Consider the following 16492-nt stretch of genomic DNA (forward strand, 5'->3'; position numbering starts at 1 on the left):
CCGGCCACACGCCAACCTCCTATCACTCTTAAAGCTTAAAGCGGCCGATGTACACCTATGGCGATTTGCGCAGCCGTGACAACCTGCCGCAGTATAATGATGGCGGCTGGTCAGCAAGTGATTAAGTTGTGTTTGCATCTGCACATTTCAAAACGCATGCCAGCCTGCACACCAAACATGCGCTTTGCTATGTGTTTTGGATACATGTGGCAAACTCGTGTCACTCTTTAGTTACCATTTCCGCTGTTCGCAACTGCAAGTTTCTAAACCCACTCAGAAAATGTGTTTTTCCATGCATTTTGATAATGCACATCACACTTGCATTACCAGTTAGAGTGTGTTTGCATCTGTGCGTTTCTGAACGCATGGCAACCCGTTCAGATAATGTGCATTTTTGGAAATGCTCATCAAATCCACATTGTCTCTCCATAATGGCAATGCAAAGAGAATCCAATTTTGCAGCACGTTGCAAAAGCTGCAAAGCATGCATTTTCTGTACATTTGGAAATGCGTAGATGTGAATTTAGTATGGTTAGCACCCGTGCACTTTGCAACGCATGTTATACAACAAAACACGCTACGATCACGCCAAAATGCGTACTGAAAAAATATGCAACGCTCCACGACCGAAAAAGTTCTTGAGCTACTTTGGGGCCATTGTCGCACATAGGGCAGCCTATTCATGTGAATAGACTGCCCTATGTGCAATGCGCGTTTACACACATGAAAAAAATTGGAGTGGGAACGCATTTTTCAGCTATGCTCAGGCGTGAATGGAATGTGTTTGGGAGGAGAGGATGATCTCCCAGGTTGACCTGGGAAGAGAGGTGTGGGTTAAAAAAAACATTTTCTTACCAAAGCCTTATAGGAAAACTTCTTATCTAATGCTGATGTGACTTCTGTGAGTGCTTATCATAGAGGCTTATGTGGCTGAAGTTGCAGCATTGAAAAGAATGTGATTTCCCTTTTCATGTGATTCTGTGCCCATCAGAAGTTGCACTATTGTGAAGGGGTCTAATTAGTAATAGGTGTGTTCAGGAGCGTATTTGATGTGTTTAGGTGAGTTCCGGTGCATGCAAAATACACAAAATAACATAAATAACATAAAGTGTCCTAAAAAACTGAAAAACAATGTGCAAATATTATGAAAAAAAAAAAAAATGGAATAAAAATATTCATAATATGAATATTCAAAATATATATAATATAAATTTCTTATATTAAAGTGAACATTTCTATATTCAATAAAGTACCTAGTGCATTTCAAAAAGTATAGCGTCCCAGTTAAACGGACTCAGGTGCAACAAAATCCACATACAATCCATGCATATAAGTGGCAAAGTAACTCATGGGACATTTTAGCACGCTACGGGTTGGATGTTTTTGATTGTGCATTTTGCTGCATTTGCTGCATTTTTTACTCATTTTTTCACACGGTAAAATGTGTGTTTGCTTCCGCGTTTGGGGTGCCATTAACAACTAGTGGCACTGAAGGCGTGACTAGTTCATTTTAGGTGCAAAAAAGGTGGCCATACACTATATAATCTGATTGTACAATCTCCTTTAGTTTTACCAAAACTATGGAATAGGAGGACCCACCTATCCATCCATTTATGCTGTATCCAATAAGGCAGGCCCTTGTACTACATCAGGGATGTCCAACCAGAGAGTTTAGAATGCGGCCCGATCCCGTCTGGAGGAACGCTGGGGATGCATGCAAACACAACAGCTGTGGCAGTCTACACTGACAAGCCAGGCAAATGCACGTGCAGAGAAATGCTGGGATGCCGTGCAAACCTAGTTGATGGGTGTAGGGTGTGTGTGCTAATGAGGTCAGCTGGTAAATGGTTCATTATGTCTTACTGGCTCTCATGTCCCAAATCTACACACCAGGAAGTCATGAAGCTAACAAGGTAAGGCCTTGTTCTGAAAATCAAAGAAAGCTTTTATTTTTCTGCAACCAAGGCACAATAATAGCATATTGGTACATAGGGGAGCTGGATTTTAGAAAAAAAAAAAAGGTTAACGTAGCCTTTAATAAAATAAATTATAGCACTGGACATTGTATATCTTTGCAATGAATAAAGTATCCCATCTAGTTAAACAAACTCAGGTGCAACATAATCCACATAGACAAAGTTTATCCAGGAAAAAGTGCTTGTGTTCCAAAATAAATCTCTCCCCCAATATGCGTGACCACATTTGTTTGCATGTGGATTTTGTTGCACCTGAGCTTGTTTAACTATATGGGACACGTTGCTCACTGAAATGCACTGGATACTTTATTGAATACATGAATTGATTGCACAGGACTTTAATGTAAAAAATTATAGCACTGGACACTTTATGTTTTATTTTTCCATGCAATGTTTTTATTTTTTTGCATGGTATTTGTAATATTCGCACATAATTTTTGATTTTTTTTTTGTATTTTGCACAATTTTCAGGAAGTTACACTGTGTATTATATTATTGGGTATTGCTAAAAGGGGACAGCACAGTCACCATTTATAGGTTATATTTTAAGAGCTTTTTAGTGACAGCAGCTTTCAACCTTTCTTCAGGTTTTTTTTTTTTGTTCTTTCTTATGCCCCTTTCACACGGTTGGACCGTTCAGGTCAGTTTTGACGGCGGACCTGAACGGGGCGCTCCATGCTAGTCTATGGAGCACCCGTTATGTCAGCGGTGACATGTCTGCTGACATCCGACCCGGTCCGATCCACTAAAAGCAGACGGATGCCTCTATGTTCAGATCCATCGCTGGCGGATCAGGTGAGATCTGATGAAAACAGACATGCTGTCCGTTTTCGTCCGATCTCTCCATAGAAACCAGCAGCGCTCGACAAGCCCCTCCCCGCTCAGTGAGCAGAGAGGGACCTGTCATCCGCCTTAGCGGAGATCAACGGAGAGATCTCCCACTGAGCCGGCGGACCGAGGCGGACTCCGTAGAAGCGGATCCGCCTTGTGAGAATGAGGCCTTACCTGGCACAGACTTTTGGTATAGAGCAGAGGGAATCTGGAACATCTGTTCATGGCAAACAATCGGTTCTAGGTTTCATTTTCAAAGCTTAAAGTGATTGTAAAGTTTTGTTTTTTTTTTTCAATAAAAATAACAAACATGTTATACTTACCTCCTCTGTGAAGTGGATTTGCACAGAGCAGCCCAGATCCTCCTTTTCTCGGGTCCCTCTTCTGTGCTCTTGGCCCCTCCCTCCTGTTGAGTGACCCACAGCATGCAGCTTGCTATGTGGGCACCCGAGCCGAGTCACAGCTCTCTGTGTACATTCAGATATGGAGCTGTGACCCGGCCCCACCCCATCTCTCTCCTGATTGGCTGACTGAATTTGATTGATAGCCAATGGCGCCACTACTGTGTCTCAGCTAATCAGGAGGGAGAGTCTCAGATGGCCGAGACACTCATGGACATCGCTGGAGAGAGAGAGGGCTCAGGTAAGTATTAGAGAGGCTGAGGGCAGCTTCTGCACACAGAAGGCTTTTTATCTTAATGCATAGAATGCATTAAGATAAAAAACCTTCTGACTTTACAACTCCTTTAACTGAAGAAGCTGAAACTAGAAGCTGATTTTCTACTCTGCACATCTGCTCCAGAATCTGTCTGCTCTAGTTTTAGTATAATATTTAGACAAATATTTTTTAATAAAATGCATTGACATTAGAATTTTGAGGAGTTTATATTATGCTAATTTATAAACAAAGTTTGTAAAATGTCATATGTGATAACTCTTTCAACTGTTTCTCTAAAATAATACTGTAATATTGTAACTCAACATTACCTTAAACTGAAGCATATTATCTTCGTGGAAGGTGACAGTTAGACGAAGGTCATTTATTGATGGAGAGCTATCATAACGTACAGATGTTGTAGGGTTCCCTAGATTTGCTGTTATTCCAGTAGCAGTGTTTTGAATATTGGTGGCTCTATATCCAAAGTCATCTGGATAGAAGCAGTTTGGTGCTTTAGGATCACTAGCGCTCTATAAGCAAAACAGAAAAAAACAAGTAGTAAGTACACATGTGACATTTTGGTGGCTTCTTGGCACAAACATGTTAAAGTGGAATTCCTGGTAAAGATATTTTATACATAATTAGACCAATGTAACTATGCATACCATAACTGGCTGATGCCCCTGGAAGCTGGAAATCACTGAAGTAGACACAGCTACTCCAGTGATCTTCATTTGATTCTGTGTCCAGTACAGAGCGGCTGATGTTAATGTTTACTGAACAGAAAATGTCAGTTGCTCAGGATGCACAGCATTCAGTGAAAGCTTTACATTTTCTGAATGAATGTGAAAAATTCTCTGATTGGACGAGGTGGATAAGCAGAATGTTCATGTCACTGTCTCCACCTCGTTCAATCAGAGAACACTTTGCATTCATTCAGAGAATGCAAAGCATTCTCTGAATGCTGCCCATGCTGAGCGGCTGACCTCTTGTGTTCAGAATGCAGTGAGAAAGGTGCTCGGCACAGAACCTGAAAGCAAGTGTAAAGGTAAAAACCCCATTGAGGTTTATGAACTAGGGATGAGTTTAAGGTACAGCTTAAACACAAGTTCGGTGATCTGACTGGTGGGAGCTGAACATCATGTATAATAGCGGTATTACTTATGTTATTATACATAGCAGCTTCCTGCTGTCAATGGGGGTGCGCACTCATCGTACTCCCTTTCCTGGACTCCCAGGCTGCATGATGGAAAAGGGTCTGATACGGATTTTTTCTTGAATTTTGCATGGGGTTTCCCCATAATATTTAAACCAGGCATGAAGGATCTGATATAAATAAAAGGTAACCCAATGGAGGTGCAAGCTTGGCTTACTCCCTTTCCTCACCTGCCAGACTGCATGCTGGAAAAGAGTCTGGTATGGATTTCTTTCTTTAATTTTATGTGGGGTTTACCCTTAATATTTAATCTAGACCTGAAGGGCCTGGTGTGAATAAAAGGGAACCCCTATACCTTTTTTTTCTTATTTATGTGTGGGGGTCCTCCATTAACAAATACCAGACTCTTATCTAAGATATGGGTCTAGTGTAGATGTATGGAATTCCCAGCTGGTTTATTTGCATAACGAAGTGCCCGGGGACTGTAATTTTGCTAGCAATTTAAACACTTTTTTCTTTATAAATATCATTGTTGGTGTAGAAGAATTTTGTGGCACTTCACAGGCAGGGTCAGTTTAGGAAAGTGGAACAATATTGCTGGATTCATAAGGTTATTAGTATTGCTATTCTAAAATACTGATGTTAATGTAAGCTTCTACACCCTAGAGTAAGTCCATGGTCTCCTTGGCTTGTAATGTAATGTAACAATAATCTAGATTAAAGTGCCACACCACTGCTAAAAGGTCCAGAAAATACTATTTTCCAATAAAGTTAGAGGGCATTACTAAGAGTATCCAATGTGTTTCAGGTGTTCAAAAATGCTCCCTTCATCAGGGCTTGAGACTGTCAACTATATACTGTAAATTGACTAGCAGTGCACAGGATCTTTAAAAGTATCTCTGCTAGTGTGATTACAAGCACAGATCATGTCAGCAGCTGCTTGGTCGGATGTACCACTTCACAGGCAGAGTCAGGGCAATCCCTAGACATGTTATTCATTGGAGTTTTGCATTTGTAATGCTTTACTTTAAGCATTACTAAATCATTGCTCCAAGCCAAACTATTTTTTTTAAGAATTTTGCTTTGGTACATCTTACCCATGGCAGTGCCTAGCCCACTGGCGCTCACTGACTTCCATGGGGTTTGGATTCAGTACCCAATTGAAACTCAAATCCTTCCCTGTGGAACACCTTGGATCCCATGCCAAAGCTGTACAAAGGTTCAACATCTCTCTACAGATTTAGAGAATGAAGCATTAGCGTCGACCTAGCATTAAAGTGTACCTATATCCAATAACAAAAATGTAATACATCACCAGCCCCTAGATGTTTTGGCTGCATTCGTTTTCTTTTTGTTTTTTTTACCTGGTGATTTGGCCTGCCAAAAAAACTTCCAAAACTGAAGAGAAAAAAATATCTAACAGTCTATAATTAAAAAAAAAAAAAAAAAAAAACTTCCCATGTTTATATGTTATGCGGCCTATCTGTTCTTCCATAACTTTTTTTTACTAGTGATGTATTTAAAAAAAAAAAGTTTAACTTGTAGCAATGTGATTCTTGTATTCTGTTTTAGCTTCCCCGATTGCTCCTCTGCATTTCTTGTTCTATTCCTTGTAAACAGTCTGAGGAAGCACAGGTTAGGGTTGACACTGGCAATTATTGTTTTGGATAAAGTATTATGTTGGATTAAGTATTGGCACACTTCAAAATAGCATAATTTGAACATCTCTTGTCTGTCCCCTCACAGGTAATCCATGCAGCTCTAAACATCTACTTCTAGCTGAAACTGACTCATTGCTATCAATAACTTAAAGTGGGAGTCCACCTAAAAAAAAAATATTAAAAGCCAGCAGCTACAAATACTGCAGCTGCTGACTTTTAATAAATGGACACTTTTTTAACAACAAGGTCTTTATTGAGAAGACATCAAATAACAATTTACAGTCATATATTGAGCTCTTATGTACCATCTAGGAACAAGCTAAGTAAAATACAGAAAAACAAATTAATAAAAGAAAAATCAAAATCCAAAGTAGGAAGAGTAAGCTGTACAGAACAGTATATTCATCACTACATATAACTTTCCAGGTGCACATGCTAATAAATGGACACTTACCTGTCCCAGGGTCCAGCAATGCCGGCAGCCGAAGCCGATCAATCGCTAGGGTCTCGGGAAGCTGCTGCCATCCTCGGTGAGGGAATCGGGAAGTGAATCGTCGCAGATTCCCTACTGTGCATGCGCAAAACTGGTCCCCGCTATCTCCTGGGACCTGTGTGTTTCCCAGGAGACAGCGGGGGATGGGGGTTCGGGAAGGGGCATGACTCCCACAGCAGTTTATTCCCAGAAGTGGGTGCAAATACCTGACAGGTATCTGCACCCCCCTCCCCCTGAAAGGTGCCAATTGTGGCACTGGAGGAGGGGAGGAATCAGATGAGTGGAAGTTCCACTTTTGGGTGGAACTCCGCTTTAATGGTAATCTATGCTGCTCTTAAAGCAGAGCGCCACCCAAAAAGAAAAGCTCTGCTTGTTCCCACCTTCCCCCCTCTACTTCCACATTTGGGAGGGAGGGGGGAGCAGGTACCTGGTTTTGACAGGTACCCGCTCCCACTTTCTGGGTAGGATTGATGATCGGTGATCAATGACATATCCAGTCCCTCCTCCTTCCCCCCGCTGCCTTCTGTGACCTGTGTGTGCCCCAGAAGATTGCGGCACCATTCAGAAAGCGCAGTGCGAATCGCACATGTGCAGTAGGAAACCAGCTGTGAAGCCCGAAGGCTTCACTGCCAGTTTCGTACTTGCAATGTCTGCGCCTGCACCCAAAGCCGATGGACGAATTGGCTTGAGGTGCCGACATTGCGGGATCCCTGGACAGGTAAGTGTTCTTATATTAAAAGTCAGCAGCTACAGTATTTATAGCTGCTGACTTTTATTTTAATTTTTTTTAGACGGAGCTCTGCTTTGTTCCCTCCTGTCTCGCCTACTTTGCAAAACATTAAAGAGATTGCAGGTGACCCTGTTTCCTCACCCAGCTCTTTAATTTCTGCTTTTTTATTTCTCCACTCTGTAACATACTCTCTAACTCTCCTTCTCACAGTTACAGTATGTCCTATCTCTTTCACTCCTTTTCTGCATCCCACAGCTTATATGTATCACCGTCACTCCTGTCCGCTCCTCATTACTGCACTCATCAACCTCAGCTCAATTTGAGCCCACAGACCCTAAAACCTTCAAGGCACTGGGACAAGTCACTTCATATAAACCACACTCCCATATTGTCTTCCTAACCCTTCTTCTTCTCCTAATGTCTGGAGATTTATCCCCTAATCATTGCCCTGCATCATTTAACTTTGACCAAACACCCATAGCCCCTCATTCTCTGGCAGCAGCCACATTTCACAAATCTAGTTGCTATTCCTTGTCTTTCCAGAACCAGCCTAACCTTCTCATGTGCCCTTTGGAATGCCTGCTCAGCCTGTAACAAATTCACCTCTGTCCATGCCGTTTTATCACTAATTCCTTTAACCTAGTCGCTGTTACTGAAACCTGGCTTCAGGAATTTCACTATTCCTCTCCTACTGTCCTCTCCCATTGTGGTCCCCTCTGGACTCTCACAGCATGGAAGGGGGGTGTAGTTAGAATCTTATCCTCACAAAGAACCGTTGAGGTTCTTCACTCACCTCCCTCTCTGGCATTCTCCTTTTTTTGAAGCCCACTGTATTCGTCTCCAGTTTCTTTGACAGCTGCTATGATCTATTGGCCTCCTGGACTGGTGTCAAGCTTCTTTGATGAATTCTCTGCCCGGCTATCCTACTTTCTCTCTTCTTCAATTCCCACAATCATTCTCTGCAACTTCAAAATTCCTGTTAACGTTAACACTCCAGCTACTTCTAAACTTTTCAGCCTAACCTCTTTTGACCTAATACAGAAACAAGCTTCTTCCTCTAATAGCAACTCCTTTTAACCTTGTATTCTTCTACTTCTGCACTGCTTGCAATGTGACCAACAATCCTTTTTCCCTCACTGACCTTATTAGCTTCATACTCTCCCTGTCTTCTTCCTCCTTTCCCTCCAACCACCAAAGAGTTGCCTGTAGAAAGCTTTAAAACCTGGGTTTCAGGTGCTAATAGCTGTGAAGTCACCCAATATGGGATTTGTATAGTCACAGCTCAGCTGTGCTGCTGTCAATTAGCATAGGATTGAATTCTGGAAGACTGAAGACAACAAAGGTTGACAGCGCTCAGGGGCCCGGAAGAGGAAGCTGCCTTGGCCAGTGTGGAACGCAAGCGTCCCTGTTGCCGTGACAATGCGTTTCACGCACATGTGCTTTGTAAAGCTCTCTGAGCTTCTGATGACACTTTCTTGGTGGATCAAAATGCATTAAGCCAGTGGATACTTACCGGTTACCTCACATCCGCTCTTTGGAACACAAATCGTGGTTTCTTGTATTCCAAAGCTGCGTCTACACATGCTAATACACAAGAGGAAACTCTGTAAGTGTGCAATTTGTTTTTAAACTGCTTTTTTATAATAAAATGGAATTACACTATAGATCTTTCCTGGTTATATTTCCCTAAATCTATATGAGGATCATAACATTACCTGTCAAAATATTGAGAGGAAAAGAAGGAGGAAACCATCTGTTACAATCTGGGGATTGATAACTTTTTAGAAGCTCTTAAATCTTCAAAAGCTGGTGAGTGGGGGCACATACAGCGGGGAGCACAGCATGGCACCTTATTGCCAATCTTGGCATTGGAAAATGGCACCGTTATAAACACTTTGAAAGACTTAATTTGGACACACCATTGTGCACTGAATAGTGTTTTTACAAGTATATTATGTTAAAGATTGTATTTTTGTCAATTGATTTTATGCAATAGATATAACACTGACACATCTTGAACCAGACAGCACTGGGCTTGCACATACTCAATTTAAAAGAAACCACCACACCACAGCTGCAGTCTTTGAAGTTGTCCCAATAACACCCAACCTAACCGCAGTGCAGGGATCACAATACACATCTATCCACTAATTTATTCAGTGCCCATGAGAATGCAAATCACTTCAAAAAGAAGACTGATGCAGATCCTGATGAGATCTCCACCGTACAGCTATCTCCCCATCAAGCATTGCATGTCCATCTGCACACTCTATACTTTCCTCTTTTAAACCTGTTACTTAAGAGGACTCTCTAAACATGTTTTCTAATGCCCACCAAACCACCTGCCCTAGGCAATTACCACAGTCATGTAAACAATGGTAACCAAGTATTAAATCGCGCCCACCTTGAGTTTCCACCACTGCGCTAAAGAAGGTGTGTGTCTCAAAAAATGTATATGAAACAATATATAAAAAAATATATATAAAAAAATGTATAACTTCCAAAGCTGCCACTTTAAATGTGTAAATAATATAAACTCTATTAATTCGCAAATACCAGAAAATTAATATATGCGGCGCTGATAATGATAATGATACTATAATGTGATAAAGTGACCATGTGTTTGACCAATATACTTAGTGATATCAGATAACAGACACATTATATATATATATCACACACAACAATAAATAGTATATCACGAATAGCCACCCTGTGTCAAAATTTTTTTTTAGAAATTATGTTGTAAAGTCCATCAATAGGAAAGACACCGTGAATGATGTGCAGATTTCTTAAATGTCCACCAAATCAAACGTGCCAGTGATTCCTCTCCCTTCAGATTCAAAACTCACCGGATAAACATGCCTCACACTCTCGTGTTTTGGCAAATAGGCGTGATAAAGCTTACACTCAGGTTTAAACGAAAAATCCTAATTCCATCCGTGTATGTACCATTTCATTCCACATGCAAATAAAAAATGCACTGATAGTGTAGTAACATAAAACCAGATTTAATATTAACTGTGTACACTTCAAACATTACACTCACATAAAATCTCTTTAAAACGAGCAAAAATTACAGCAACATCATCTCCCAATCCTCCTGTGTAAACGCCCAACACCAGATGCAATGATGGTCACGGCGGACCCGAGGTGTGCGGATAAGGTTCTCACCACCACTCACTAATCCTCGCTGCTTGGGCTTGGATCCCCCGCTCTCAACCTCAGACTCTATCCAGCGCGTCCTCCGTTACACGCTGCTACAGATGGATGCCGTACAGCCACGCCCGACGCTGAGTGTGCCCCTTTTACCATTTGAGAGGAGAGTCCTGGCAGTGGTATTTTCAAGTATTAAGTGTGCATCTGAAACTGCCCTAGGCCCTGAGGTTCCTCCAGAGAGAACTCTTCTGCAGATGATTCTCAATCCTCAACAGCTCCCCCCTCTTCTTCATCTTTAAGAAGTTTCTCCAGTGCCTCTAAATGGGGGGGGGGGGGTGCAGCTTGAGAAGAGCATTCTTGAGCATGCTTAAGTCCCCAGGAGTTACAAACCAGTGAAAACCCATGAGAGCTGATCTTGTACCCAGAAATAGCTGCAGAAGATTCCTCGCTTGGTACAAAGGAACTGGAGAATTTTGTCCCTGAGAGTGTAAATATTAGAGCAGGGATGCACAGCTAATATGACTGTGAGAGGGGCCATTACAGGGCAAACAATGTAGGGGGTCCCCCTTTCTTGACAGAAGTTACATAGATGAATGGAGGGTTCTATACCCTAAAGGAAAAGATTCTACATACTATTTACAAGCCCATTCTTTGTACTTGAGAATAAATCATATTTTCCTAGATCATTAATTTCTTGAAGGTCTGTTAAAAGTAGAAAAAAAAACAATAACTCTGTCAGACCATGCTCCAGTACTGGATGCCCTTAATTTAAAGGACATCCTGGCCAGACAGAGGATTTGGAGGCTAGATGAATCCCTCTTACGTGACTTTAGAACAGTGTTTCTCAACTCCAGTCCTCATGGTGGCCCAACAGGTCATATTTTCTGGCTTTCCATTATTTTGCAAAGGTGATTTGATCAGTTTCACTGCCTTAGTAATTACCACAGCCGTTTCATTTGAGGGAAATTCTGAAAACGTGACCTGTTGGGGTGCCTTGAGAACTGGAGTTGTGAAACACTGCTCTAAAATAGTCAGCGATCTTGAAATTGATTTGCATCTGTTCTTTAAAGAAAATAATATGGAAAATGTATCCTTGGTTGTGCTTTGGGAAACCCACAAAGCGTATATGAGAGGGAGGTTAAAGCAGAAGGGGTCAAGATGAGGAAAATATGGCGAGCTCAGGTACAATTCCTTCTACAGGAAATCAAAGGCTTAGAACAAATACACAAATAATCAAATAGATGCCAAACTATGGTAAGATTAGTAGAAAAACAAGAGGCCTTAAAACCTTGCTTAAACAAGACACAAAAAGGGTATTTAATGGAATGGCAAAAGGATATTATGAGATGTGAATAAACCAGGGAAACAATTGGCAGGAACACTACGACCAAGGTATACATCGGGTTATATAGCTAAAATCAAGGATAAGAAAGGAGATTTGAAACACTCCACAAGTGACATTATAAAAGCTTTCCAGGAATATTATCAACAGTTGTAGAAAGTGATAAATTCCCTAAAGCCAGAAGAAATCCATTCTAGGAATAAAGTAATACTTAAAAAAAGCTAAATTTCCCATGGTAGCAGAAGAAATCAAAATCAATCTAGATAGGGAAGTCACCAAAGAAGAAATAGAAGAAGCAATTATTAGTACCAAAGTGGGTAAAAGTCCAAGCCCAGATGGGTATACGTCTTTATACTTTAAAAACATTTAGCGAGATTTTGATACCTCATTTCCAGGCATACATGAATGCCATTAGAGAAGGTACAGAAATGCGCAAGGAAGTCTTAGGAGCACTGTGTTCCAGCTTCAGGCCTATATCACTAATAAACAAAGATATTAAACTATATGCAAAAATATTGGCTGAGAGGCTGAAGCGCTATATGTCAGACTGGATTGATAAAGATTAAGTATGTTTTGTCCCGGGGAGGGAAGCAAGAGACAATGTTTTGAGAACCATCCTTTTAATGCATAGCGTTAAGAAATCCAAGAAATGGACCAGTCTTTTTCCTGTCAATAGATGCCGAAAAAGCTTTTGACAGGTTGGGCTGGGATTATATGCTTTCAACCTTATGTCATCTTGGATTGGATCCCAGTATTAATAAATGGATAGAGGTATTATAGAGGTATTATATTCAAAGCCAACCGCTCATGCTCAAGTGAATGGGACCCTGTCACACCCATTTGCTCTTTACAATGGAAAGCAACAGGGTTGCCCACTCTCTCCATTGCTGTTTGTGCTGCCTCTAGATCCCATCCTAATGGTGATCTGGGAAAATCAAAATATACAGGGTATAGAAATAGCCGGGCAAGAACCTAAAGTAGCTGCATTTGCAGATGATATTATACTATATGTCTCTAATCCAAGACAGACACTTCCTAATATTTTAATGGAACTGAAAAGATATGGGGAAATTTCAAATTTAAAAGTCAATGTAGAAATATCTGAAGTATTAAATATCTCTGTCCCCTTGGGGGAGCTGAGGGCCCTAAGACACATATACCCTTTTGAATGGAAACAGAAGGGCTTGAAATATCTAGGCATACATTTATCTGTGTCAGCAACAGATCTATATCAGGATAATTATCTTCCATTCCTTAATAAAATCAAACAGGAATAAAGGGCTACCCTGCCAGCAGGATTTCCTGGCTGGGCTAGGAAAACGTGATTAAAAAGGTGTCCCCTCTGAAGGCTCTTTAAAACTTTCAGGCTCTCCTGATAAATATACTGGGGGCTTATTTTAAAACTCTTGGATCATTGGTTAAGAGACTTATCTGGAAACACAGAGGCCCCTGTGTTGCATATGAAATATTTGCTAGATCTAAGTCAATGGAGGGATTGTCTTTACCACAATGTTTCTCAACTCCAGTCCTCAAGTTCCCTCAAAGGTCATGTTTTCAGGCTTTCCATTATTTTGCACAGATGATTTGATCAGTTTCACTGCCTTAGTAATTACCACAGCCGTTTCATCTGAGGGAAACCTGAAAACAGGAGCTGTTGGAGGTACTTGAGGACTGAAGAAACATTGCTTTACCAGATTTTGAGAAGTATCAAAAAGCAGTAGTCCTGGCGAGAGTAATCGATTGGACACATAACACCCCCTTAAAAAACTGAAGGAAAGCATAAGTGAAACATCCTTAGGCCAGACTATTTGGTTGCTGAGGCAGCACAGAGGTTTATCTAGGGATTTATCTAAGGATTCAGCCGCTATTATAGCAGAAAGTTTGAGAGCTTGGGACAACCTCTATAGAAGTTTGAAATGGCAATATAATAGCCCCTTAATGCCCTCGACAGGCACAAATTACTTCTGGCCAGGGAAAGAGAACACGTCTTATTTAAATTGGACAACTTCAAGGGGTTTGAGAATAGAAGATGTTTTGAAGGGGAATGTCCTTTGTTCGTTATCAGAATTGAGAGATAAGTATGGCTCGTCACCGCGGGATGCCCGGAGATTTCGGCAACTCCAGCACTTCATGGATTCCTTGCCAAAACCAATTTGCTCAATTAGTGAGCTCAATCCCTTGGAGAGACTTTTAAACCCGGAGGGGGATAGTGGGATGTGGCATTTTACATTTCTAAAAAAAATGTTGATATCCTTCCTCGATCCCGGACTCTTGTGTCTCTTGAGTTGATGGGAACATGAATTAAACCTACCTATCCCTGAAGCTCGGAAGGTTAAAGTCTTTGATTATGTACACTTTACCTCAGTAGATATGAGGATTAAAGAACTGAATTATAAACTTCTGACTAGGTAGTATTATGTCCTATTCAAACTACATAAGATCAATTCAGCACTCTCATTTGAGTACTGGATAGAGTGTGGGGGGGAGGGAACACATGCTCATATATAGTGGCAGTGCCCCAGGATCCAGCTATATTGGGAGGAAGTCTTAAATATAATTAAGTTGATCAGTAATTCTGAAATTGGGCAGGATACCTGGCAATGTTTATTTCATGCTACTAGCGAGACAAGGAAAAAATACAACATGTCTATTATTCTCTTTTGTTAAATTCAGCTAAAGTACTGATCACGAAACACTGGAAATCAAAGAAAATTCCAACTATATTAGAATGGCTTAGAGAGTTAGATAGAACTATATTAATGGAAGAAATGATACAGATCGAGACCAGGTGGATATACTCCTTACAGGCTACCCGATTTCCAGGGCTCAATGAAGGGATTAGCTACAAACCTTTTTCGTAACCTTGCATCTCCCCTCTTTAGTTGTTTTGGCTAATTTTTCCCTCTAATGTTTTGTGTTCCCGTTTAGTTGAAACAGGCTTCATATTGGTTGTTGTATGCATAAAAATTCTTTACACATTTTTTTTTCTTTTTTTTTTACTATCAACACTGAATTATGACTGATGGGGTTTTGGTTTCTGTTCTTGTAATTATGAGGCTGATGTCCACCTGCCGATTAAGGTGTAATTTTATATAGTCGCTCTTTTCAGTTGGCCCCTTTTTTCCTTTTTTTTTAACTGCCTGGGCTGTCTGTTGCTGTATCTTTCTTCAGGTGGGGTTGCCAATTCTGCCAGGGACCCCCATACGAATGCCAGGGGCATCTGGCCAGATTTTTGGTGAATGGGGTTTGCACCTCAGCCGGGTATTTGCCAGCCTGGAGTGTGTCGACCTCTCACCTGGGAGGCGGCCCTTGCACCTGTGTAGGGGACCATTGTGGGCCAGTGGCATGTTCCACTCTCTGACCCTTGTGCACCCTTGCTTCCTGTGTCCAGGTTCAGGGATCTGTCCCAGGCTGCTCCATCCCTTGGAGCCATGGCACCCTCCCTTGGGTGGGGGGTGGAACCCTCTGTTTGGATGTGCCTCTATGGGGAGGGGTGATTTGGGGTTTTGGGAGTGTCACTGAGCAGATGTGGTCCGCCTTGTGCTGGCGCAGCGCCCTAATTAGCGTCCACCTCTCACCCCGTATTATGTGGACAGGGTGAAGAGGAGTATTTATAGACCTTCAGGTTGGCAGTCTGGCTGCTGGAGCCCAGGGAGCCTTTGATCCACACATACATGTTTAAGGTAATTTGCTAGAGTTGGTGTGATTGTCTTGCAGAGTCACTTGTTAATGTTAATTTTACTTTTGTTTTTGTCCACTTCGGTGTGCAATGTTCAATGTGGAAGTAAATCATATATTGCCTTGAATTCATTATCTCAGGCAAGTTTGTTCAACTTATATAGCTGTGATGTGCGTGCATCTTTATTAGACCCCTTGGCTGCCATCTTGTGGACATACAGGCTCCCTGCATGCCTTTCAACGCAAATGTAAGAAGTGAATGCTCATTATAGATTAATTTGATAAACACATGAACTTATGCTTGCAGTATTATACAATAGAGAAAATACTAGGACTCTTTTCGGAAATGCATTATGAGCTGTTTATTTTTTTTAAATCTAGATGCATATTATAATCATTGCAGTTCTATACTCTTCTCTGCGGAAGGTCCAGCTGTTGGGCTCTTGGCCCCACTTCGCGGATTCATGTTGGCACTCCTGGACAGACACATCTCATATTTTACAACAACTCCTTGTCTCTTCATCATTTGGAGGTAGGTATCCTCTTTTGGGAGACTATTTTTCAATAGGTGGACATAGCCTTTATTGTCACACATGTATAGCAAACAAATTATGTGGATATAATAATGTTTGTGTGATATTGTTTTGATTTATTTCTGTTTATTTTGCTGGAGGTATCATCACACATTTTCCTGAAGAAGCCTGAATAGGCAAAACAAGTTGAATAACATGCGTGATGAATGACATTATGGGGTTTATTTACTAGAGCTAGAGAGGGCAAAATTTGTCACAATTATGCAGAGAAACCAA

At 41.2% G+C, this 16492-nt stretch overlaps 1 protein-coding gene across 2 annotated transcripts in view; it reads right to left on the bottom strand.

Moving 5' to 3' along the window:
- The window catches only part of SI (sucrase-isomaltase), a 470126-nt gene that overhangs the window by 138632 nt on the left and 315002 nt on the right, over positions 1 to 16492 (bottom strand). For both annotated transcript variants that reach the window (XM_073626133.1, XM_073626134.1), the window contains exon 48: positions 3794 to 3994. In XM_073626133.1, coding sequence (XP_073482234.1) covers positions 3794 to 3994 — 201 coding nt within the window. The remainder of the gene's footprint in view (positions 1 to 3793; positions 3995 to 16492) is intronic.

The sequence above is a fragment of the Aquarana catesbeiana genome, linkage group LG04, assembly GCF_042186555.1.
Source record: "Aquarana catesbeiana isolate 2022-GZ linkage group LG04, ASM4218655v1, whole genome shotgun sequence".
Taxonomy (NCBI): Eukaryota; Metazoa; Chordata; class Amphibia; order Anura; family Ranidae; genus Aquarana; species Aquarana catesbeiana.